Below are 27902 nucleotides of genomic sequence, written 5' to 3' on the forward strand. Positions count from 1 at the left end.
TGTCAATATTTATAAACTGTTATCCCACTAGCTACACATAGAAAGTAAACAAACAGTTGTCATATGATTCAAATCAATAGCTTCCTGGTAAACAAACTCAAGTACTCAAATCAATTAGTTCAATATGAAGTACCCAAAAAACAAATATTTGAAACCTTTGTGGTAATTACCCATCATGCAATATTCCTTCACAAACTGACATTTTGAGAAAATGTTGCACGCATACTGCTGAATTTATTGTTATTGGGAAAATAGCCGTGTAGCCGTGAACATTACATGCTCAAGACTGGGAGTTCACAGTGACTTTTGTGAAATGGAGCCCCTACATGAACTATTCTGGCTGTAACTGAATATACTAAAAAATAAATATCTATCATGTTTAGGAATATGAAATCAATGAAATATTATTTGCAGTCCAAGGGGGTTAGGAATATGATTTTTTACATCTACAAAGGGGGTTAGGAATATGATTTTTTACATCTACAAAGGGGGTTAGGAATATGATTTTTTACATCTACAAAGGGGGTTAGGAATACGATTTTTTACATCTACAAGGGGATTAAGAATATGATTTTTTACATCTACAAGGGGGTTAGGAATATGATTGTTTTACATCTACTGTAAACGTTTAGCAATGTTCACAATTTGACGAATTAATAATGGCAAAATTTTGCAAAAATCGCTGTGATTATGTAATTTTTACGACCGACTTACAAAATATGTATTTCTTCTCCCATGAAATTAAATTGTTATACAGTAATTACTAATGTCATTTTTATAGTCTTCTTAACGTAATACCCAGAGAAACTTTGTAGTAAGATGGAATATTTCAACAATATATTTGCCGTCCTCTACAGAACGCAACAATCTAACAACACAAATGTGAACGTAATTCAGTGTCAAGCAGGATTTCTGTGAAATTTAATTAATGGTGAACGTTTTGTTTTCAATCAAAAATTTAATCAATGGTAACAATTTTTTTTTTTTTAAATCCTAAATTTGCTCCATTAATACTGAAACACGACAATACTACACATGGAGCAAATGCGGTTATTAAAAGAACACCTGTTATACCCAGAGTACCCTACATGTACTTCAAATCTTTTAACCATGTGGGCAATAGACAACCATAGCCAAAGACCATATATACAGCAAACAAACACATTGACTTAACTACTTTATCCAACACTCCCCTACAGGTCAACGGTCACCTCACAGACAGTCTGGCCATTGTTTTTTAATGGGATATGTTCACAATGCGAGCAGGGACACATATCATATTATTGACTTTCAGGTTTAATTCTGGTGCACTGACCATGAGTCGAATGAATGGGCTTGTATTTCCCAGCCATGACAATGTCTACACTACTAGACATGATGTACAGGACTCATTGACAAGTTAGCTACGGATGTATGGATGTTGTGGCAGAGCTCTCGCTAAGAGCACTAGTTAAGAACACCAACACAATATAAGTTTAACTGACCCTTTTAAAAAAACACGACTTTGTCCACTCCATGCATCAGAGTATGCACACACAATAAATCACAGTACTGCAAGTGTTCTATCAGTTCCACCACAAATTACTGATTTTATTAAAATAAAAAATAGCTTAGATGGTTGAAAAAATATATACTATACCCTCTACATAAGAAATGGAGGCATACACATACAAAAAAAAATCCATTAAAATATGACAGGGGGGCAAAAAGTCTACCCTGGCTGGTGTAAATGACACACCTTGAAGTGATTGCAAAATACATACAAACATACAAATGTAGGATACACCATTTACCATAAAATAAAATACAATTTCAAAATTGCTAAACACTTTTATTATTCAGTCACAATTTCAACAGTATCAATTCAATTTATTAAATGAAAAAAACACAAAAAAAAACACTGCTTACTAATTTGGAAATAAATTCTTTGACAGACTCGTATGTTACAATGTATGTATGGCATGACTGCCATTACTAGACAAGTTGACTTATAACTGAACTTCGACTGCTCACGGATTAATCAATATTTACAACGTCAATGTCAATTAAACTTTTTTTGAGTACCATATTTTTTCACGCCGATATTTTAGTGTAACATTTCACCTGTTTTATGTATTTTTCTATAAATTCATAATTTTACACCAAATGGACTTAAAATTTTTGTAAAAATGTAGAAAATATAACAGCTGTATGCTTTTTATTAGCATATACAAGTTTCCATGGTATTCCTATATTATATCTGTCATTCAATACAAATGTTGAAACTTCTGACACCATCTGGATTTTGACAAACTGTTGTAAAAAGACTGTATGACAGAATGAACTAGAAAGAAACATTTACTCTCCTCTCTTCACAAACTTGGCACACTCTAAACTGCTACACATTCATCACTATTTGATTTTTTAACCTTTTCACCACCAGTTCCCTGTTTTCACCACAAATTCACAAAATAGTCCCGTTTATAGTCTGCATTTTCCTTCAGAAGATTGGGAATTGCGACAAAAACGGCCATATATTTTGAGTAAAAATTGACTCAAAATTTTGTCTGTTAGCTCCAAAATTTGGGTTCATTTCCAGAAATATTGAAGAAGATAAGAAAGAAATGCAGACAAAACAGGGGCAAGAAAGTCTGGTGGTGAAAAGGATTCAGTTGTCTCAAAATAATTTTAGGACATTTTTAATTATCAGACATATTTTCGGTATAAAATAGTATTTTTTCTAGAAACAACGTAGACCTTTTGTCTGAAATGATTGAACAAATTTAAAATTTAGTAAATTTTGAAGAAACAAGTCATTGTCAATGACACGTCCCCATTCCGTTCATATTTGAGTGACATATACATTCAAAGCAGATCATGACCGAAATGCACCTGCATATGTACAACACATTGTGCTAAATCTGAACAAAATCCATCCATGCATGACTGAGATCCGGTTCTGTAATTGTGAAAATACGTGATTTTGATGCATTTTCGGCCTTAAAATGGCCATCATTCCGCTATTGTTAAGCAGATCATGAAACAAAGGCACATATCTATTTGTGACATGATGTACCATGTGTGTGTGAAGTTTGAACTTGATCAATCCAGACATGTCTTGGATACGGATCCACAACTGAATTCTTTAACAAAATGGCCGCCAGTCAGCCATTTCGAACTTGATCCGAAAAAAAAAAAGACGTGCATCAAGGTCCTATTATGTTTAATGTATGTACCAAATTTGAACAAAATCCATCCATGCATAACTGAGATACGGGTCCGGAATGGTGAAAATGTGCGATTTCAATGCATTTTCGGCCTTAAAGCGGCCGCCATTTGGCTATCGTTAATGAGATCATGAAACAAATGCACATACATATTTGTGACATGATGTACCTTGTGTGTGTCAAGTTTGAACTCGATCAATCCAAGCATGTCTCGGATACGGATCCAGAACTGAATTCTTTAAAACAAAATGGCCGCCAGTCGGCTATTTCAAACTTGATCCGAAAAAAAAAAATGACGTGCATCAAGGTCCTATTATGTTTAATGTATGTACCAAATTTGAATGAAATCCGTCCATGCATAACTGAGATCCGGGTCCGGAATGGTGAAAATGTGCGATTTCAATGCATTTTCGGCCTTAAAGCGGCCGCCATTTGGCTATCGTTAATGAGATCATGAAACAAATGCACATACATATTTGTGACATGATGTACCTTGTGTGTGTGAAGTTTGAACTTGATCAATCCAGACATGTCTCGGATACGGATCCAGAACTGAATTCTTTAAAACAAAATGGCCGCCAGTCGGCCATTTCGAACCCGATCCAAAAAAAAAAAATGACGTGCATCAAGGTCCTATTATGTTTAATGTATGTACCAAATTTGAACAAAATCCGTCCATGCATAACTGAGATCCGGGTCCGGAATGGTGAAAATGTGCGATTTTGATGCATTTTCGGCCTTAAAATGGCCGCTATTCGGCTATCGTTAATCGGATCATGAAAAAAATGCATGTGCATATGTCCCATATAATGTGTGATGTATGAGTGAAGTTTGAACTTAATCGGTCCATGCATGTTCGAGATACAGGTGATCACGGACGCACGGACGCACACAGGGCAAAACATAAGTCCCCGTTTTCGGACTGCGTCCGAACGGGGACTAAAAAACCCAGTAAATTTCTGATGAATAAATAGTCCAAACACGCTGCTTGAAAGGGTGTGCAGTATACTGATTAATATGAATCATTAATAAGACCCACATACTCGTAATATAAAAAGCAGATTTTTAATTTTTCATGATAAACTGGTGTCAAAACAAATTAAGATTATCTTAGGTAGAATAATGTGGGTAGTCCAACCAATGATTTTATTACTCCAGAGTTCACAGACATTACAAGACATATAATAATCATAATAAGAAGTACCATAGAATCTGTATTAGAAGCTGCATCCCTTATAGAAGTCTCGCCCATCATTTTTGAATAATTGAGAACCAAAATTTTATCATTTCTCATATGTGTAGATGTTCTAACAGAAGCCGCATCCCCTCTGTTGCATTGTACCATTTTAATAGAAGCCACGGTTTCTAATACAGATTTTACAGTTATGTATATTACCCGGTATAGTGCTTGTGCTCTGAAATAAAGATTTTGATTTAAAGGGTCATTTAAATCAACAACTCTTCTTCATTAGAGCAGGCAGAGTGATCATGCGACCAGATACAATTATAGTTTATACATTTTTACCCACAGGGAACTGCGTGTGTAGTGCTAGTGTTCCTAATACAGATTTTGATTTACAGGCAGTCTGAACCACAGGTAGAGAGATTGCATGTACTGAATGTACCATACAAGATTATAGTTTTATAATCTCTACCTGCAAGATATTGCAAGATATTGGAAAATATTGATTTTTTTTTACAGTTACATGTAGATGTAACAATTACTCATGTATGAAAATAAATATTATAAAATAATCATAACAATTTTGTTTGCAATTTCAACAATTATATTTAAACAGTCTTCCCTATTTGTGATGCAATACATACACTGACAACAATATTCTCCCTGTGTGCAAAATAATGTTTTAAAATCTACCAATTTTCTACCCATTTAAAGCAACACAAGCCAGCTGCAAACGACATGTTAATCAAATTATATACAAGTATTCTTCCTAATCACTCCTACCTCTGAACTTAATGGTCTTTCCCCAAAGGCCTCACACCTTTAGGGGCAAATAAGACTGAATAGACACAGTAGTACACTCATTACAGGAGCTGCCATTTATTAAAACATTGTAGAAGGGGCAGACAAAACTATGATTTAGTAGTCTAGAAGCCACAGGAGACCAAGGACATGGTCTGACCCTTCCACAGATAAGCCAAGTGATATATGTGTGTCATGTTAGCAAAGCATGCTGGGACTGGATGTCAAAATATAAACACCTATTTACACCTAAAACTGTACACACCCAAACACACCTCTACAAACCAAACACACCTCTACAAACCAAACACACCTCTACAAACCAAACACACCTCTACAAACCAAACACACCTCTATAAACTGAACACACCTCTTTAAACCAAACACACCTCTATAAACTAAACACACCTCTAAAAACCAAACACACCTCTATAAACCAAACACACCTCTATAAACCAAACACACCTCTATAAACCAAACACACCTCTATAAACCAAACACACCTCTATAAACCAAACACACCTCTATAAACTAAACACACCTCTAAAAACCAAACACACCTCTATAAACCAAACACACCTCTATAAACCAAACACACCTCTATAAATTGAACACAGCTAATGCCCAATCCAAAGTGGCAAGTATTAGTGAATAAATCTGAGCCAGACGTCCTCACTGAAACTGTAGGTGGGGATGACTTGATCCCTTTTTTGATTCTAGATGAAGTTTAATTCAAGAAATGAAATGTAAAAACTATTAGAATAACGGTGATCAGCAAAGACCACAGTTAAACTTTCTTACTATTTTCGCAATAACAATCAAAATTCTCAGCAAAGTTTTCTAGACTTGTCTATAAGTTCTCTTTTTACATTTTGGACATTTGCCAAGTACAAGAGGTTATGACCGCTGCTTATACATGTGTATGCGCGTATAGTTGAATGCGATACACCGATGATTTCAAATGTTTAGGTTTCGAACACGTTCTGACGGGATAATTGCAAGTATTTTCATTGGTACGTAGACAGGACAACTAAGTGCAATGTTTGTGGTGGCATGTCACCAACTCACACCAAATTTATCATTACAATGAGGAACAAGACAAGTTAAAAGTGTAGACAATGATATGCCATAAATTTGTAGCATATCCCAGCTATTAACAAAGCCTTTTTAAGTGATAACCAACAATCACGTGAGCACAGTAATGTTCCTACTATATATTGATGCCAAATATAGCATATATTTTATTTTTTTTTAATAATTTTCTGTTAATGTTGGACCAGTATTTGCTTTCAGGTTTTCAAAATTGGTTTAAATGATATAGAATATGCAGGTTTATTTTGCCAAAGTTCAGTTTAACATATTAATATTAAAATTAAAATTAAAATAGTATCAGTGGTGGTACTAATATAAATGTGATATTTAATCCCCTTAAAGTACTAAAAATGACCTTTGTGGCCCCAAGAGATGTACATCAGGGTTAAAATGTAAGCATATAGATGAAAAACAGCAACTAGAAAGATGCAAAATTATGTTTTGTTTTTTACAATATTGATCAAATAAAAATTCATTTCTATTTAGTATTTGCACACCATTATCACATGCAAATGCACCATGTTACATATCACTAAGTGTGAAATACTGTGGAATACTTTATTTTCGCTGGAATTAATTTTCGCTGAACAGGCTTTTTGGGCGTTTTGCTTGGAATTTATTTTCACTGATTTTTCATGAGTTTAATGTGGAATATAGGAAAAAAAGTATATTCGCTGGATTTTATTTTCACGGAATCATCCCTTCAGCGAAAATAGCGAAAATAAATTCCAAGCGAAAATAAAGTATTCTACAGTAATGGGGGCAGACTGGAAGAGTGAGCAGTTCGTATTTGTTTGCACTGCGTCGTATATACATTCTTATTTTTATAGACTGTGCAGTAGGTTTTCCCTGCAGCACCTTGCATGCAATTTTTTTTCTCTTGCGTCCAGTTTGCAATTTTTTTTTCTCTTGCGTCCAGTTTGCAATTTTTTTTATGACAAATCTTCCCCATCACTTCAAGTGGTCGATCCCTTACTTGGTACCCATTAATCATTTTGGTACGGTATTACATCAAGTAATATACCGCTGATTACATATAAAATACAAATTATAAAATATAAATTTTTCAATAAAAAAAAAAATAGAAATTTCTCTATTTGGAACTAACATTAGTAATAATAAGTAATATAGAAATATATAGCATATCAGTTTACAAGTAGAATATCAAGATATGCATTAAACTTCATGTGTTTCCTGTTGCTAGGCAAATATGAGGGTTTTTTTAAGTAAAACTAAAAGGCTTACATTTACATTTACTCCAAGTAGGTTCTATATGCCAAGATTCAAATTGAAACACATTATTCTATCCAACGACTTCAAATTATTCCAATTGTAGTCATTTTTTTTTTCTAAATAGATACATGTATTAATGCTTTTTTCTAAATTTTGAAATAAAGAATTTCATAAATTCATTATACGTTATAAAAAAAATTCTTCAATTTTGTTTGCTCAATATCATGTGCTTTGAAAATGAGAAAATTAATATGTCACTGTTGTGGTTGGCTACAGTTTTGATAAAATGGCAGCAATTCTAAATTAAAAGTTGATAACATTTGTGATACTTGTGATGCAGCGAGTGACATGAAGTGCAAATAAATGAAAAAATAACATAAATATGAATCATTCAACTTTAAAATTGGACTCAATTTACAATTCCACAATCAAATGTTAGAATACAGTTGCTAGTCCAACAATGTGCTGTGGTTTTCTTGCAGTTTTCTGTTCTATATAAAGTTTGCACGGTGTTATTGACAAAAGATGCATTGTATATAATAAGAAGCAGCTCTTCTTGCGGGAATATTTAATCAAAGATGTACACATTAAGCACGTAAGTACATTGTCTGACTGAATATTTATTAGAGGTTGATACATTGTAAGAACAACATGTTGGTTGTCAGGGTTTTGAGATGAGCTGCTACGACGCTATTAGTCAGAATGCTGTTCGAATTATGTGCATAGAAAACCATGGAAAAGTGAATTGTCAGCCAGGTGTACATCATGCGATGAAGCATGCATTTACAACAAACGTATTTGTGTTTAGAACTACAGTATTTGCTCTATTATAGAAGCACATCTCTAAATTGAGCACATAAAAACGAACAATTGCATTAATTGTACACTGGATCATTCAAATACGAGTTACTATGACAACAAACACCTGTGTAATTTACATAAGTGCAGGTTTTTTTCTAAACCGAGGAACAGGGGCATAGCGCCCTGATACTCTCGGCTGGTGCCCTCTTACCAAATTGACGATTGAACTCGAAGTCATAAATATATTTCTTGAGCCGCACACTACCGTGCTGCCGTATAACATGAAATCCTTCTCAAATATATTTTTCTCTGTGAAAACATCTATGTGTCGGGACACCAAATACATAAATATTTCAATGGCAATAGATACACCATTAAAACGACGCAGAAACTCTCCGATATGGTGTTTCCAGGTCGATCGCCTGTGTGTGCTACCTCTTGTTCATTTTTTCTAATAAAACCCCTGTAAGTGTATATGCTACTTATAGATATAATATTAACAGTAATTTGCTTTTAAAACATAATTTATTATACGACTATTAGAAAGTATGAGTCATTGATTTCATCTCTACAAACCATTAGGTCACTGCTCAAACATACATACAGCGACATTTAGGTTGAAAATTTTACGGCATGGAATGATGGCTGAATAAAAAAAAAATATTTATCAGATGGTACATGCATACGTTATTTGTACCTGATTTATTATTATATGAACACGGAAACCATACATTAATATTGGAAATACTGCCATTATGAAGGTCATTAATTACCTTTAACAGCACAAACGCACTCAGTGATGGCCACTACATTAATCAACTACAATATATAATCCTGCACTCCAGTGAAATATCACAACCCTACTCAGTGTATCGCACGACATTAATCAAGCATAATCCTTTTATGTTTTATCATCAATTATTCAGAAGTCTACAAATGAATAATGGACGCTTTTTTCCTTAAAAATTTAAAAGCTTTGCATTTTAGAGTTCAGCTCAAGTTTAAATGCAATAGACAGACAGCTACATCAGGTCTCTTAGCAACCCTTTTGATGTCAATGACCTTTTGACACTGATTTTCCCAGTTGACATTAACCATGAAAATAAGATGGAAGATGTCACTATCACTATTTTCAATTCATATAACTTTTTCAATAGCCAATCACAGCTGCATACCAGATGACTTTATGTGTATTTGAAGAAATGTTGTGATTGTACCTACATGTATATTCAACCCAAGAAATTGTTAAAGACATCTATGAAATTAACACTGACATGGTCAAAACACAAAAACTGACGTACATAAAGTAACCTACATGAGTGATTTATCAAAGCCAAGTTAGATTGAAATCAGTCAAGGCATGCATAGAAACATTGATTAATTTTTGGGACATAAATGATCACCAGTCGGCCATTTTGAAACAAATCAGAAAATAAACATGCAATCAGTAACTCATCATTTGTGATGCTCAAATTTGAATGAAATCAGCAATCCACAGAAGCAGTTGATGACATTGTCAAATTTGTGATATTATTGTGATTATTTGACCATTTTGAATCAAATCACAAAACGAAATAATCTATAACAGTAACCAGCCAAGAGTTTGAAAATGAAATCAGCAAATTGTTGATAACATGTCAAAATGGTGATTTTTAATGTATTTTTTTTAAATGAATGCTCAGATAAATAAAAAAACAATTTTATGTGCATATTCCACAATAAAGTGTCTTTGTACCAACTTTAAATTAATGGCTAAGACATGTCCGAGAAAAATAAGACACACGTTTGGGCAAGTCTGCCTTTTGGATTTGACCAACAAGGACTAAAAAAAATGGTCATAATATTATAGTAAAGAAATATATGAGAGGGGTTAGAGTTGTTTCCTGAAACTGTCATCGCAAACTGGGAATTATGAATATTGAATGTCCTACTTACAGTTCTACACAGCCAGGACTTATGACCTCTTTATCTGACCTAGATAACAGCCAGTAACTCTTGGCGCCATGTCTCATCAACTGAATTAAGCTATCCAGTACAAAACTGTGACATATGGTAATAATTTAAACTCAGCTGAATTCACTAGATGTTTTTTTTCCTGCTATGTTCTCTCTCTGCCATTAGTAAATGAATTTTTTTTTCACAATTATCAAAACTCTGAGATGATATAATAAAAATAACTTTCAATTGCTACTTATTGTTCTCACCAAATAATCCAGACAACACACAGTCCATTTTTTTCATCTGCGAGTTACTGCTCTGTAAAACACCTATCCCCACTCTCTTAATAGATTAGACCTCACACCCCTACAAAAAATGGAACATCCCGGACTCTCTCCTTGTTACTGACAGATGACTATTTAATGATCCATATAGAACCCAGACTGGCCAAGAAACAGAAGAATATTATATTACCATTTGATGACTTCAAACTAAGGAAGTCTTTGAAGTTTGAAGGTATACAACACTGATAATAACAAATAAATATAAAAGCCTGATCCAGACAGTGGGTGGGGCAGTCTGGAAACGCAAGGTCACACACCAATCAACCTACATCACCAGACCTTGATCCTGGAGTTCAGGCCATAAATCATATTCAATAGTGTTTTATGGACCATTAAATCTTGCAGAGCAGCATTATATTGGTAACACATTGCTAGGTTTACATGGCAACATCTTACCTAAGCAAACTATTTCTCCTCCCACCGATTAAGAGGAGGTTATCTCTTGTGTGTTAATGGTGGTGTGGTCAAATTATAGTTCCGACTGGGTGCCTGGTTCTTTAGAGCAACCTGGAACAGCAGTCTTTACTGGGAATTTTCAATTAAACGGTCAGGCAATGCCGGAGTTCAATTGCGAGGTTTTATTAGAGCCCAACTCTGCTCAAGTCGGCTTGAGTTGAATATATTTATATGGTAATTTTTGTTGGCTGAAGTCAGTTCTGATAAAATGTAGTTATGTAAGCAAGATACATGGGAACTGTAGATGCAATATATTTTGTACCTTGGCACCTTAATTACACAATGGGGGAGAGGGACTGATGGGAAGGAAGAGGTCAATCAATCAAACACAGAAAATCTCCAAACCTCAAACAAGTCACTGCTATACATTATAACAGCTGTTTGTTTGCATTCTTTATAAATAACCCTATATTTTTCAAAAAATAAGCATATTTGAACAAATTTCCAAACTTGTATGAAAACAGTAGTATAATAAATGTCTGATTAGACACCAAGATATATTATTTCATCCCAAAAATTGATTTTTTTTTCAAACGTCCATTGGAAAACATTGGCTTCTTACAGAGAGAATTTGATCAAATAAGGCGAGTGATGGGGCACAAGACTTGTACATAGCTCTAGGTGGTACAAAATAATACCCATATCAAATTACTGACTGACTGTACATGTGTTCATTTCTATTCAATACTAAATAGTAGACATAGAAATATAGCCATTAAATTACACATTTGAAAAACCCAGGTGACTGGGTTTAGTAATTTACATAATACTCTAACTACTCAAATTTGACATTAGCTAGCTTAAAATTTTGTCATTTAGTAAGTAAATGATTTCCACCTCATGAATATAGAGTGTTCTTTAACTAATGAGTTTTCAATGACAAAATGGCAGCCATTTTAAATTGTATAATGTAAGTTATGATACATACAAATGTTACTGCATTATACCAGTCATCATTGAAATACAGTAAAACATAATCAGTGTTGCTGCTTATAATCAGCTTATATTTCAGACATTTTTTTAAAATTTATAAAAACCAAGAGTTCAGATTGTTTGTTTTTTTAGAATTTATAATAACTTACAGTTCTGACCATTTTTTAGAATTTATAATATCCAACAGTTCAGACCGTTTTTTTAGAATTTATAATAACCAACAGTTGAGACCGTTTTTTAGAATTTATAAAAACCAACAGTTCTGACTCTTTTTTAGAATTTATAATAAACAGTTTGTGAAAAAGCTATTTTAACACAAATTTTTAAATATTATATATTCATGTATCAGTCTGGACAGCAGTCATCTGCATTTATTATTCAACGGTTTTCACAAATATATATAATTCAGTTTGCTATAAGCTTATCTAATTTTCAAAATTAATAACACCTGAACTCTACTATTACCATGACAACCACAATTCATTGCCCAACAAATATGCCAAAAATACCTTTGTACTTTGTGTTTAACCCTTCAATTAACCACCATAGTGTTTCCACTTGAAACATTCCAGTGCTAAATATGGGCTAACTAAAAAAATTTACCAATTTTTGAAATAAAAATGTATTTTGTGAAAAGTAACAAGAGTTAATAAACTTTTTGCGTTCACAGATTTTCAGACTGGGTGAATTTAATCTTTTTGTTATCCCAGGTGTCATGGAAACCATCAAAGAGAACAATATAAAACAGGAAACAGTTTGTGAAAGCCCTATTTTAACACCAAATTTTAAACATTATAAAACCGAAAATCATGAACTTTTTGTATGCTGTCAGAATATTTCATACAAAACATACTCAATACTAAAGTTGACTTCTAGGTCTGAAGTAAATTACTGTTGAAATCTAAATCACCATCAAACATTTACCAGTAGTAGAAGATAGGATAATAAATGAAGGAAATGTTTAAAATAACTGCCCTTCGACACATTTATGTACTAGATGAAATAAACACAGGTACTGTTTCATACCAAGCCAGCAACTAACACTACTTGGTACCTTTCCCCAAATAGCATTTATAATTGAATGAATATTGTTGGCGAGCTTTTGCCTTCCCAATGCGTCCTTTGTACGCTATAACCAGGATACGTGTCGTGTAGTACCCATTTTTATTTTCAACCGCAGGTCGAATTCAAATTCTGTACGTATCGATCATGAGTTTGGTACAACAATCCTGACATTACTGGTGTCAAGTGCTGAACATAAACAACTTGTATTTAACGACTCACAAAGTAAAACACCATCTCCCTTAAAAATACAAATTTGCTACCACATGTACCTTGAAAAGGGTTATTATTCAGCTAAATTACTAACTATGTACATGTATGTCAATGTCAGGAAATTCTTATATCGATTTAAAACGTTACTCTGAACAAATCTCTCTCACTACAATATGAAGTGGTACAAACTGTTCTTTTCTTTTTGCAGAACACCATTTAACATTTTTTTTTAATATGAAAATTGAAATTTTCACGACATAAATTTTTTTTACAAGAATCCTAAGAATGTTGCCATCTTTGTCGACATCATAAGCACTTTCAACTTCAATGATGATGTCATGTGGACAAACATATATGACTTTGACAGAAACATTCTCTAGGAACGCTGTCCATTTTGACCAGGAAATTACTAATACTGATCTGATCTGATCAGGACAGATGTTGCAGACATGCTCCTTAAATTGACTTGTGTATTGGCATAGTCTCATGAAGTATTGGATGTGCAAATAGTTTCCATAATGAACACCGACAGTCCATCTCCTCAATAAAAACTGCCCCCTTCCCTGCACGAGTCTCTCTGACACAACATTCTCTCCACAAAAGCAAACACCCCCTTAAAACAATGCCAACAGTCTTCTGCCTCCACACAATGCAAACAGTACCCCTCTACAAAATGCAAACAGCCCCCTTCAAACAATTGCAAACAGTCCCCCTTCAAACAATTGCAAACAGTCCCCCTCCACACAATGCAAACAGTCCTCCTCCATAAAGCGCAAACATTAAACATTTAATCTCTTTTTTTCCCTGAAAAGTAAATTTGGAAACTCAGAATCTTCCCTCATCCAATCCTCAAGTTAAAATACAGTGATCCATAGACATTAAAATATATTTAGGTCTATGAGTGATCCAACATTGGCAATTCAAAATAACAAGTACTGGTAATCCTTTTTGTCTGTCCATACTACTTGTATGGATGATAGTGAAGCCACTCAAACATTGACAATGACAATCTAAATAGTGTACATAAAGCTACCCCCTCAAGTAGATCCTTTATTCAAAATACACACTGCCCAATGACCAACACTAATAAAGTGTATCTAACCGTATGAATTGGACTACCACATACTGTAAAAAAAAAATACTTTATTTCCGCCGGGATTTATTTTTTGCTATTTTCGCTGAAGGAATGATTCAATGAAAATAAAATCCAGCTAATATACCTTTTTTCCTATATTTTACATTCAACTCGTCAGAAATCAGTGAAAATAAATTCTATACAAAAATTAATTACAGCAAAAATAAAGTATTTTACAGTAATCAACGTATAACTGAACTGGATTATAATGAGGTCTCTATCATACACCTTATTTTGTTTTCGCTGATAACAGCAAATCTGTAAATTACAATGCTATTTACATGTAAAAAATTTGAATATAATTTCACTTTATTAATTAAATCCAAATGACAACAAGGTAATGTTGGAGTCTTAAAGCTCTATTATTTTAATAATTGCTAGTTAACATTTTCAGTTACCGGGTAACAATAAAAACCTTCATGTCAGTGGATGCGTAGACGTTAAAATCATTATGCAAGAAGGTCGGCCATTTTATTTTTACATTTCTATGACGCATTTACACTCAGACATTTACCCAAGAGAAATTTCACCAATCTAAAAAAAAATGAATTATTTTTATACAGATTAACTGACCAAGAAAAGAAGAATGGTTAAATGAACATATTATTGAAAATTTTAGGTCACTTTCAACATTTTATGGCAAGCCAAAATATATACGAGTACAAAAGAATGACGCATGGTGATGTTCTAGTTTTTATGACGTTACTACAAAATATATTTTGATTATTCAAAAAAAAATATTAATTAACAACAGACAAGAATGATGGAATTGTAGTATCAGTTGACTGATAAATTTGAAATGACCAATATCTTGAAAATCATCTTTCATAAAGTGAACACAATATTTTTAATATTTTAATAATCATCACTATGTAGGCCAAAATTTCAAAAACTACTGCATATACGGGTACTACCAGTAGGTTAGATGGAATGTTATATGGATTATTTCTATGGTTTTCCAATTATGGTCAAATGCAATGAACCCACTGAGGTCAAACGAAAAAAACACAAACAAAATATTAGCTTCAATACTGTTGAGATCTGAAGTTACATGTACAAATGGATGGCTGATTCAGGTTTCCTCAAATAATTAACATATAATAATATTTTGTAGATACATATTTGCTCAGTGTAAATACACTGAAATAAAAGAATGCTTATAAATAACTCTTGTGAGGCAAAGACCAGAATTCAGAGGCATACAATGTACTGTAAAATACTTTATTTTAGCTGGAATTATTTTTTGCCCAAAGGCTTTTTTAGGTGTTTTGTATGTTTTATTTTCACTGATTTGAAAAATGTTCAATGTGATCTATAGGAAAAAAGGTGCATTCGCTGGATTTTATTTTCACTGAATCAACCCTTCAGCTTAAATAGCAAAAATATGTATTCTACAGTATGATGTCAGATATTGACAATATTCCAAATTATGAATAATTAACTTTTGAAATAATTGCAAAAAAACGTTATTAATTATGTCGAATTAATCACATAAAATAGTAAAAGAGATGTAAAAACAAGTCATTGTTAAGTTCTCTTTGTGCTCGTCATATTCAAGCGGAGGGGTTGTCGCGAGCGTGTCCTTGAAACTGGAGTTCCAAGTGGCGTATACAACAGATTTTTTATTTACATCAAAACACGTGTTCCGTGTAGTAGTAATATGGCCAAAAATAAAAACAGCCGTTATTCGGCCATCTTTGATCTGAATATGAAACACACTGATATGTATGATGTATGTGCCAAATATGAATAAAAATGGTACATAAATTGTGGAAATATAGTAGTAAGGCCAAAAAGTCAGATGGCTGTCAATCGGCCATCCTTGACCAGATTTTGAAACAAATTTTCATGGACATGCATCCTAACATGTATAAAGTACATGTATGTGCCAAATTTGAATGAAAACTGACAGAGCACGTCCAAGATACCGCATAAAAAAAAAATGCCCGCCCGTCAACCTACTAAAATAAATCGTCATGGACATGTATCCTAACATGTATAATCTATGTAGCAAGTTTGAATGACAACTGACAAAGCATGTCCAAAATACAACATTTTCAAAAAAAAGATGGCTGCCAGTCGGCCATTTTGAATCGAATCACTAAACCACTGTATGTGCATATATCCCACAAAAAGTATTAGGCACATGCAAAGAATGAACGGAATCGGTACACAGGATTCTGAAATATATCTCTGGACATACTGACGCACGCACGGACGGACGGACGAACAGACAGATGGACTGACAGACTCAGGAACTCATGGACGGTCGGGGACATGTATCCTAACATGTATGATCTATGTACTAAAGTTGAATGAAAACTGACAAAGCATGTTCAAAATACGACATTTTCAAAAAACAAGATGGCTGCCAGTCGGCCATCTTTGATCCAATTATGAAATATATCGTCATGGACATGTATCCTAACGTGTATAATCTATGTACCAAGTTTGAATGAAAACTGACAAAGCATGTCCAAAATACAACATTTTCAAAAAACAAGATGGCTGCCAGTCGGCCATTTTAAATTGAATCGCTAAACCACTGAATGTGCATATGTCCCACATAAAGTACAAGCACATGCAAAGAATGAACGGAATCGGTCCAAGGGATTCTGAGATATGACTCCGGACAGATGCACAGATGCACGGAGGCCGAATTATAAGTCCCCGTTTTCGGACTTCGTCCGAACGGGAACTAATAAAGTTACCATCAACTAAATATGCAAATTAGCTCATTTATATGCAAGCTGAAGCTGTTTGATTTGTTTGAAAAGCACAAACAGAAATGACCAAATAAAAGGCATTACACATGACCCATATTGGTTACACAGAAAAGTAAGACATGAAAATTGCAGCAGATTCTGGTTTCTCAGCACTTGCATAATATATAGCACTCCTGGACAAGTCTTTATAAAAACCAATCTTGCATTTTAAAGTTTTTGATTTGCTGCAAGAAACTAGTACATGTATACCCCCGGTAATAATTATGTATAATAAAGGCTACAACAAAGCAGGTGCTACAATATATTAATTAAAAATATCATGTTCAATATCACCTACTGTCGAAAATGTCAATATTTTCCATCAAATAATTTTTAATAATGCAGTGAAAAGAAGAATATATGTTTATTTAAATTTTTATCACAAAAATAAAATGATTTGAAACTGGGAAACTTTCTTTGTCCACACCTTCCATACGTATCAGTCATTGAGATTGACAATACTGAGGTGTTGCATTTTATTTATAAACTATTCATGTATCAGTCTGGACAGCAGTCATCTGCATTTATTATTCAACGGTTTTCACAAATATATTTAATTCAGTTTGCTATAAGCTTATCTAATTTTCAAAATTGATAACACCTGAACTCTACTATTACCATGACAACCACAATTCATTGCCTAACAAATATGCCAAATATACCTTTGTTGTGTTTAACCCTTCAATTAACCACCATAATGTAAGAACTCTAGTATTTCAGTGCTAAATATGAGCTAAACTGACCAAATTGCCTGTACAAGTCTTTATAAACAATTTTTTAAATAAAAATTTATTTTCTGAGAAATAACAAGAGTTAATAACACAGATTTTCAGACTGGGCAAATTTAATCTTTTTGTCATCACCAGGTGTCATGGAAACCATCAAAGAGAACAATATGAAACAGGAAACAGCTTTCGTTTTTTATTATCTTAAAAACAAACACAACCAATAATTTTGTTTTCAATTCAATTGATAGCAATACACTATAAAACACCTATTTAACTTGGTCACAGGTATCACCTTGTTTGCACCACCTTGCTTCCAGGAAAGCTGTCACCATCAAAAACAAATATGTAAATTGTAAAAATCAATACACGAGAAAATCATGCATTATTTCTGATTATAATATGAGGTTATTACGAGGATACTGCAAAGTATGCACGAAGACAAGACAGTACAACAGCGATATCGACCGACGCACATTGGAGGTCGATGCGACCACATACTGTCTGAGTGCATACTCGTAATAACCTTATTTTAATTAATATACATCTTTTCTTCCCAATGATACATCATAGGAATGCCAAAATTCAAAAAGTTTAGAAAAGAATCAGCAAACTTCTTCGTGTGGGGTACAGTCAAACCTTGGGGGCAGCCATGTTTGTTTTTATTATTAGAGGATGCTTATCTATGTAATCGTTCCATATTTGGAATTCACATTCCTAATATGGTAGGATGACAATACCCAGTGCAATATTGCAAACTTACGGCACACTGTAATTTATGACGTTACGATTACAGACTTATAATAATATGATTTATACAAATATTTGATAATTAAAGAATAAAGAACATCACACTGCCTATCAATACAAGGTACATGTTTAAATCACATACCACTATCAGGTTTTTATGATGTCATACAACTGTAGCTTTATATTATCACATGTAAATTCATTTCTACAAATACGTTGTACAATGTAGCACCCAAATTTAACAAAATTTGTTCAATGGTGGTAATTCATAACAAAAATAATGAATCCTTGACAGTGCGATATTGGATTCAAAGAAGGGTCTAGGCACTGCTTGAGCATCGCCTTACACAGTATCATGCCATATACATGTATACACGTACCCTACTCCTTACTCAATATGGCTGTAAGCTGAGAACTAACTTCTCAAGGTAGAGTGAACAAAGTGAGTAGTGGTCACCAAATCCGAGAGAAGAATCATGCACTGGAGAAGGAACACATGTAACTAAGATGTTTATTACTCAACTGGATATTTCAACTCTGTAATATTATACTTCGTTTAGTAATTCAGACTTCCCACCATATTGCATAAAAATGAATAGTGCCTGGGCTAAATCATTTGCCGAGGGACGGCCGATTAGGTATGTGCACTCTCTAACTTGCAGCACATGAATCTAATAGCTTAGGCAATCAAACAACAAAATTACTTTGCGCTAAATGACATTCAAGGTCTTTTCTTTTTCATAGCATAAATACGGTTTTCATCCCTGCTTATTACGACACCCTCCAAATCGAATAATTTCAGTTCCCTTCAAGGGTAAACAATGGTTAAGTCCCGTAGCTTTATGCTACGATTTTAAACATTTTTTTATGCTTCACTTGTTTGCTTTCCATTACATTTTGGTGGTCATAACTGTCATCCCTGGAATCTTCCTGGTAATCTTTTGGAAATTCAAAAACTACATGTTTTGCAAATGGCCAACGTAATTAGCATAACAATGTTTTGACATTTGTCGCCATGTTTATTTCATGATTCATGTCCCAAATCTTTGTTCAAAGGGCACCTCTAATAAATGAATCTAACCGCTGGGCTGAATTAATGACATAACCAAAAAAACATAGACAATTGGGTGAAAATCAGTCATTTTTGACCTCAACACTTTTCACTTAGAAACGCTTCCCTGATTTCCAAGGAAACAGGTCATTTTTGTCGGACGGTTTCTTTTGTTTCAAGTTCGTTGTTAGCTTCCGAACAATCTGATATTTATGCTGGAGAACACAGAAGTCCTGGATACGATAAACTAGAGAGATAAAATAATATACCAATTTGGTCATAAGAATACTGCCAAGCACACTACACTGTGAATAAGTAAAAAAATTAATACTATGAACACCATGGTATACATGAAAATGTAAATATAAAATAAATGTCAGTAAATACAATATTTGTTTTTAAAAATCCTACAGCTCCCATGGACCCCTGCCTGTTGTGAACTTTAAAACTCATTTATTAGGATTACCACATGAAGGTACATAGATAGAGTAAAATGCTATGCCATGGAAAATAATGCTTTCTTTTGTCCATGTTATATGGTAAATATTTGGAATGTATATGTATTAAAATATGCAATCAAAGTGCACATATTAACAATTAGTCAAAATACAGTGAAACTATATCTAATTGGTGGTAGGAATTTCCAAGCTAGTTTATAAAATTGTGAACAAATATTTTCGTGAATAACACTGAACACGAAAGACGCCAACCACAATCTCTCTACATTCCTCATTTAGTGTATAACATTTATGCATATAATTACATATCTTATATACTTTGTATGCATGTTAATGTATTAATATTTAAATGCTGATCATTCCATAAGTTATAAACTCACATTTCAGTAAGTCTACTTTTAATCAAATTATGCATTACACTACGGCAACATCCTTACTGCAATTAACCTCTGAGTATGCCATGTTTTGTCATTTAAAAACAAAACATTAACAATTATAAACTATCTTTATATATTTGTCATCCATTTCATTTTCACTTTTCAACCCACCAATTGAAATATGGATGCAGTTTTCTCAGATTGGATTACACACTACTGTATATCCCATTGCTGTTGTTGTTTTGCAGTTAACCATGCAATGTATAAGTGGCATTTCTATTCATATTAGTATTACCGGGTAACATACATTGTATACATGTATTTAGAATAAATAGCACAGGTCTTATTTAGGAACTCCTGCCAGATAAACTGCATACATCATGCATAAAGAACAATTTAACAGCTCCTAAGGATGGTATTCCTACTGGTATATTAACACCAGTTGTTCATGACACACAAAACACTAATTCTCAACTCCAATGAATGCACCAGTTGCTATGATTAAGCCCTACACTTTACGAAAGCCACTTACCACTGAAGCCGCTAATCGCTAAACTACTAGTAATATCACAAAATGTTGAAAAATTTAATATATACATGTAGCACGAGATGGAGAAAATCAACAGTGTGGTAGGAGCAAACAACATGTGAAAACATATTAAGTAGCTTTCTAGATGAAAATACCATGCATTTCTTAATGTGAATAAATTATGGAGGGTTTGTTGTTTAAACAATCCCTACACATGTGGGGAAAAATTGAATAGGGCTGAGTCAAGCACAATCTTGTTTTTGTATGCTTGTGCTTTCGTTTCAGGTACTGGCCAGTTGTATGATATCACCGCTGCATGTGGTACCAAGAGACGAATGAGAATGTGATGTTTCAATAACGAACATCACACGGTTTTATATATATGAGGATATTCAAGGCTAATACCAGAGAAATAAATGTGATATTATGAGAACTGATATTTCTCAAAGTGCATATTAATTGCTACTACAAATCTCAAAGTTTTGATTGGTTGACCACAATTACATAATTGATAACAGAATTTGAATGGGTGAGATAAATTAACCATGGCTCAGGTTACAGTGTATATAAGTTAGAATAATGCAATTTCAATATGCACAACTTTGAATAATGCATGCAAATATCTTTGATAATGAAAATGTTAAGAGATAACATAAAACTGCAACCATGAGAAACGTCGAAGTCCAAGTGTTACGGTTGGTACGTTTTATGGTAGCCATTTTGAGATTTTACTTCAAATGATGCCATTGATTGCAAGTAAAAAATATTACTCCACAAATATGATAAAAATGTATCGTACATAGAGATCTACATCAATAAAGGAAGTAGTATTAGAAAGAGAATCAGCATGGGAGAAAGTGAATCTAAAACACGCACTGAGTCAGCCATTACTGTTTGATAATCACAGTCTGACTCACCATTTAAAAGGACAGGTCAAACAAGATTTATTGACTAGTAGGAGGTGCTTTCACCAGTCTTGTCATAGTTAACGTAAAAATGAAATCACAAAATCGCAGCTGCTATAACATTGAATACATGAATGGCAAACAAACACAGGGTCAAGGAGAAAAAAATCTATCATCTAGAATCAGATGTAGCTCAATACTGTCATTGGTAAGCTTCTTACCAGTTCCTGTTCATTCTCATACATATAAGGAATGAACTAATGGCAAAAAATACAGCATGAGTTATTGATATTTTTTTTTCAGATACATGTATATCTGCGTCTGCAACCATTTATTTCCTCATTAAAATGTAGCATTAAATAATTATTAACAAAATTATGTGATATGCTAATTATATATCATACTAAAAGTTGTAATATAGTCATATGAAAGTATACAATAGAGACTAAGCAAACATATCATAGCCACTATGCAAATATATTACACCTGATATGCAAATTAATGCAAATCGGTATTTAGCAGCCCAGATCTGTGGAACAATTTTTACTGTACGACTTGAAGCAGTAATTTATTGTGGTGATGCACATGTTAATGGTACCAGCTTATTTTGTTGACATTATTCACATCTAGATTTCATACACTCCTTATAAGTGATTAATTTATTACCCTCTACTGAAGAAAGTTGGATGCTTAACATAAAAAATAAAAATTATATTTATAATGGGAATTATTATATTATAGTTGTCTGTTCGTCTTTTAACAAGGGACAGGAGCTGGTTGTATTGGGGGTAATGGACAGAAACGGATTTGATTGCATACGAGACAAAAGACAAGAACATACTGACAAGGGACTGAAACGGATTTTATTTGGGGCAAGGGACAGAAACCAATTGTATTGGGGGTAAGGGACAGAAACTGATTTGATGGTATGGAAGGGGCAAAGGACAAGAACATGCTGTATGGCACCAATAGACAGGAACTGATTCTAATGGGGGAGGCAAGAGACATGAACCAACAGTATTGGGGGGTAAGGGACATGAACAGATTGTATGAACAAAAATTTACCTGTAGTCCAATGAAACTGATAATACATCCTGCATTAATAATCCCAAACCAGATTTAATTAAACATGTACCAACTTTTTTGACATTTATTTTCCAGAAATATTTTTTGTAAAATAATGATTTTTCCAAATCATACAGGTAACAGTTGGTTGGTATAAAAGGTCAGATCAAGCAGTAAGTTGGCACAACAGTGGCCCCCAAAGCCAACACTTATCAAGACAAGATGAAACAACATTCATGGTTGGCCTAGTTATATCATTTTGAAATAGATACCTTAAATAGACAGTAAAAAACCAGACAAGATTTTTTACGAATTCAACAATCATTTTAAATTCCTAATTATAACTAACATGCTAACTGTTTAAACTGTGGTTCTTGTGCATCAGTACTCATAAAAACCATACACCATTTTAAATTTTATATATTTACGAAAATTGAGCATAGATGTGCAGTGTCGCATTCGTGTACTTAGTATTTGAAAATGTTAGAAAATATTTAATAAATGTAGGATTTATAATAATGCAGACCCAAAACCAAAACCACTGTAGACACAACATAGTTAAGCACAAATAAAATCAATAAATAAACAGATGTCAAATTATTTAATAGTACATGCATAACAAAATACTAAATAAACAAAGTATATTAGACGGGAACATATGAAAAAAAACCGGAAACTGAGTTTGCAGAACATGTACATTTCTCACAGAACAACAGATGGACATATAGTTCAAAAAATAAAATAATGTCAAACTTCTACTAAACTCAGATACGTGGCAATCTACTCTTCTAAGTGTAGTACAGAAACAATTTTTTATTACCATAATACTTCCTAGAATTATTTATCTCCAATAATTTAATTTAATCAGATTGTTAGTTTTGTTTTAAACCCCATACTCGGCGTAGTTCGATGACAACGCTTCCGATAATTCTAAATACTAGTATTAACGCCACCGTCTAGACAGGGCCATTGTGCATTTCCAATGTGTGCCGCTTGTTCTCATTTAAATATAAAGGCGTTTGACAGTCTGAATCTTTCGGTGACCAGAATTCCCCCCATTTACCATACAACCACAAGCAACATCTACCATTGCGTTAACACAGAAATAAAATAAAACGGGTAGAATAAAGTTGATTCAGAGCAGGGACGTTTTGCGTTTATCAGCAAAATTCGACTTTAAAATCCAGACGGAGAATCGCTCGAGTCACCTTTACTTCGACCTTTTGACCCCATTCAACTTATGGTTTGACAATTTCGTCTGTCAGTCCCGTTTTATGTGACAATGGGGTTTGGCAACGAATAAAAGTGGAAATCAAGGATAAAAAAACACATCAACCTTACCGAATCCTCCCAGCAACAGAATACATCCAAGAAATTTGCGTATAATCCACATCTTAACGACGTTGACGTTGTTTTTACGATTGATCGACCAGACTTCAGAGTAGCCTTGAACAAAAACACGCCGTTTAAGTCAGGGTCAGGGCAACGGCAATGTTGCCACAATAGTGCCGTTGATCACTGCGACCAACACACAGCCTCAAATATCGGAATGCATTGAAAATGGAGATAACGTAGGTGTAATAAAACCGATGTCGACTCAGTCCAGCAGGATATTTATACGCGGTTGCCGTTGGCTAGCAGACTAACATTATTCGCAATCCAGTCACGAACGATGTGAACATTTACGATACTGATTACACAACGTGAAACACTGCCTATCACCGTTAGGTAATATATTTGATGTTTAGGTCGACTTTGTTCCACAAGTCCACACAACGGTAGTTTATGAAGTGAATTGGTGGGGAAAAAACAATTTATACTGGTCTCGTCTGTTTACGATTGTTAGGCCAGATATATTTCTGCTCCGAGGCACATGGCTCCAGTGGACGGGTAACATACAAACATGGACACATCCGCAGCAAAAATAATCCTAAAAAACCTCCATTCGAGTCCAGAGACGTGTCCAATTGCTTACATGCAGAAAACCCTAGAGTCCAAGAGCGGTTTTCCTGGAAACAGTTCCGATTCAATGATGTGAATGTCGAAGAAATGGCGTCCCGACAGTTTTTACGTCGGAAGAATACGACTGTCTCGAACAACCTGCAGGTCAGAGTTCAAATAGCGACCGAAACCATTACAGTGAAAGGGGTGAGAAATTATAATCACGGTTGACGTTTACAATTCAATTCCCATGAAACTGTTCTGGAATTAATGAGTGGAGACAAAAACAAATTAATTAGTATTCATGCGAAACTAAATAACAAACGCATTCGCACCTAGCGCTTAACAACTGCAAATTATCACATACTTGAAAAAAAAGCTCTATTCAATCTACACTGTACCCCACTGTACGCATCTGTTTTGTTTTCGTCACGCAGATTGAATAATTGAAAGTGAGGGGTGGAAATCAACAACTCTTGGCCTTAACAAACTAAGGTATTTTATACTGTTATTGTAATGATATAATATGACTGTATTGTAATCGTATTAAACAGTTTTCACATATCAAGAGTCACTGTGGTTCATTGCACCTCTGACGTCGCAACCCTGTCAGTCCGTCTCCGAGTACACCTGACCTTACCCTGGGATGCAAGTGTGATCACGGAGTGTGTGTTTGAGTTCAAAGTCACGTGAACACATATGAAAGAATTAATAAGAGATTTATGCGATGTTTTCCAATGCAATTGTGCTTATAATTTCCCCCAACAATACATTTTATACGGGAGGGATGTTGTCCCATGACACGTTTATGAGGCCCGAACAGCGATATTATTGGTCATTTTGAAGTGTTATTTTCATCAATTAAAGCGCGGTGGTCGTCGCGCAGCGCGTGTTCGAATTTTATGTAAATAAACAATGTATTTTACAGGCGTTGTATACGTTGCCATGAGTCCCATATCGAACAGAACGCGGCACGACGACTGCCGCCCTTTAAACTTTATGCAATGCTGAATGTAGTAAGGACCTTTCCAACATTCAGCTTTTTTTGTACGTCGGATCAATGGTGGCACAAGCATATATTGCCAGCAACGTCGGATTTACGAGTTGTTCACGATTTACTAGTAATAGACAACTTTCCCGGAAGTCGGAGATGCGGCGTATTGCATGCGCGCTCATACCTTTTCGAGGTGTGACGTAAAATTGCACGTGTGATATTGCGCTTCTGTGTGTGCCAACCGACTCGGACGTCTAGCCTGATAGGGGCGCGTGTATTGCGCCCTCCGCGGTGCTCCAAACCCAACACACAGTAGGATCAGATGCCGTTCGGCTGGCGTGGTAGCTGCAGTTCTGTAGCTCGCTTGGTTTCGCTGTCGGTTATTTTGTTCGTCGGCGCCACTCACGTCTACCTGTCAGGCTAACCGATTTCCTTCTATAGAATATTAACACACTGACATATTTTCCGCCATTACAGAGCAGGCGTACATTGCATTTCTGCATCCCAGTCTCACTACTTCCGGGAAAGTGGTCTAAGGAGGGCTGCGAAAAACATTAGGCATTTCATAAAATAAGCAAATTAAAATGAGTAATATTTTAGCTGTCGTCCATAAATAACTCCAATTAGTCTTCCTGGGACTTCCAGCTGCTTACAACGCTCATTTATGTCAATGCGCCGACCCTTGCCAACCGCCTGACCTGTAACATCATAAACAGTAGCCCTGCGTACAGTGCAGTGTGTACGAGGACGCGTTCGGTTGATGGATGTCCCCACCACAGCCCTGCGTACCTCCATAGACAAAGTCCGGGAGCGCACCGTAATTGGTGCGCAAGTTAAAAATAAGTAGTTTCCCAGCCGAAATCGGTTGAAATGACGATAGTTATCCGAAACAACCATTACAAAGTTATCTAAAACTGAAATGTCTTTAAAAAGCGACTAGTAAAGACGGACAAAATGTAAACGCGTTGGTACCGGAGGAATTATCCACCAAACGCCGCCATTTTTAATTTCATTCACGCAAGAGAATGTGTTTGTTTTTAGGGCAAAGTAGCCGATTCCATCCACAATTGGACTCCGAACTGGGAGTTCTGGATATATCTGGTGATCGATCATCATTTTTGGTACCTGGGCATGTTATTTCATTAAAAAATTTATATTTTTCAAAGTCCCGGACTTTGTCTATGGAGGTACGCAGGGCTGCGGTGGGGACATCTATCAACCGAACGCGTCCCCGTACACACAGCACTGTACGCAGGGCTACATAAACAGGTAACAGTGTTATAAAGATAGCAGGGTCAACTTATGCCCAGAAACTAATTCAAACCCCTGTTTTAGCTGTCTAAACAGCTGGCAAATTATCCAATGTTTTTATTAGTTTTAATGACGATTTAAAATGCAATTTAATTATTGCCCATTACCGAAGCAATGTACGACCTTGCTGGTCCCGTATTTTGTCACGTCACTCGTGGCGGGGGTCCCGGGGGAGGTTATACCGAGTTCGGGAAAACATGCGATTCGGCTGATGTACATATTGGGAATCGTGACTGATTTCGCACGAACGTCAGCCAAAAATCTGGCAGCGGTCACTCGTAACCAACTCGGAAATCATGATTGGGGGGGGGGGGGTTGCCCTGCTGCGATTAGGCCTGGACAATACCTAGTGATTATATACCGGCCACTGATTAGATGGAGTACCAGACTGAGTACAATTTTTATGGGAGAATATAAGAAACTGCCGCTATCAAAACACGCGTGTTTGATTTCCACTTTACACGCCTTTCTGGTCCCAGTCCAACACATCAAGAAAGTATTTATATAAATTTATGATAATTTAATTGCAATATAACCACGATTGGACCCTAAATAAAAGTTCATCTCGAATTATACGGAGTTGCTTGCTTGAGCGCTAAGCATACTGAGGTTGTTGTCTGCAAATGCCCGAACT

At 34.7% G+C, this 27902-nt stretch overlaps 1 protein-coding gene across 1 annotated transcript in view; it reads right to left on the bottom strand.

The window, feature by feature from the left end:
* LOC102810094 (uncharacterized) overlaps positions 1-25150 on the bottom strand; it is a 61395-nt gene extending 36245 nt beyond the window's left edge. Inside the window, exon 1 of the mRNA XM_085495244.1 lies at positions 24364-25150. Coding sequence (XP_085351370.1) covers positions 24364-24415 — 52 coding nt within the window. The 5' untranslated portion in view covers positions 24416-25150. The remainder of the gene's footprint in view (positions 1-24363) is intronic.
* Positions 25151-27902: the final 2752 nt, after the last annotated feature.

Source organism: Saccoglossus kowalevskii, chromosome 21, assembly GCF_978046115.1.
Source record: "Saccoglossus kowalevskii chromosome 21, keSacKowa6.1, whole genome shotgun sequence".
NCBI lineage: Eukaryota > Metazoa > Hemichordata > Enteropneusta > Harrimaniidae > Saccoglossus > Saccoglossus kowalevskii.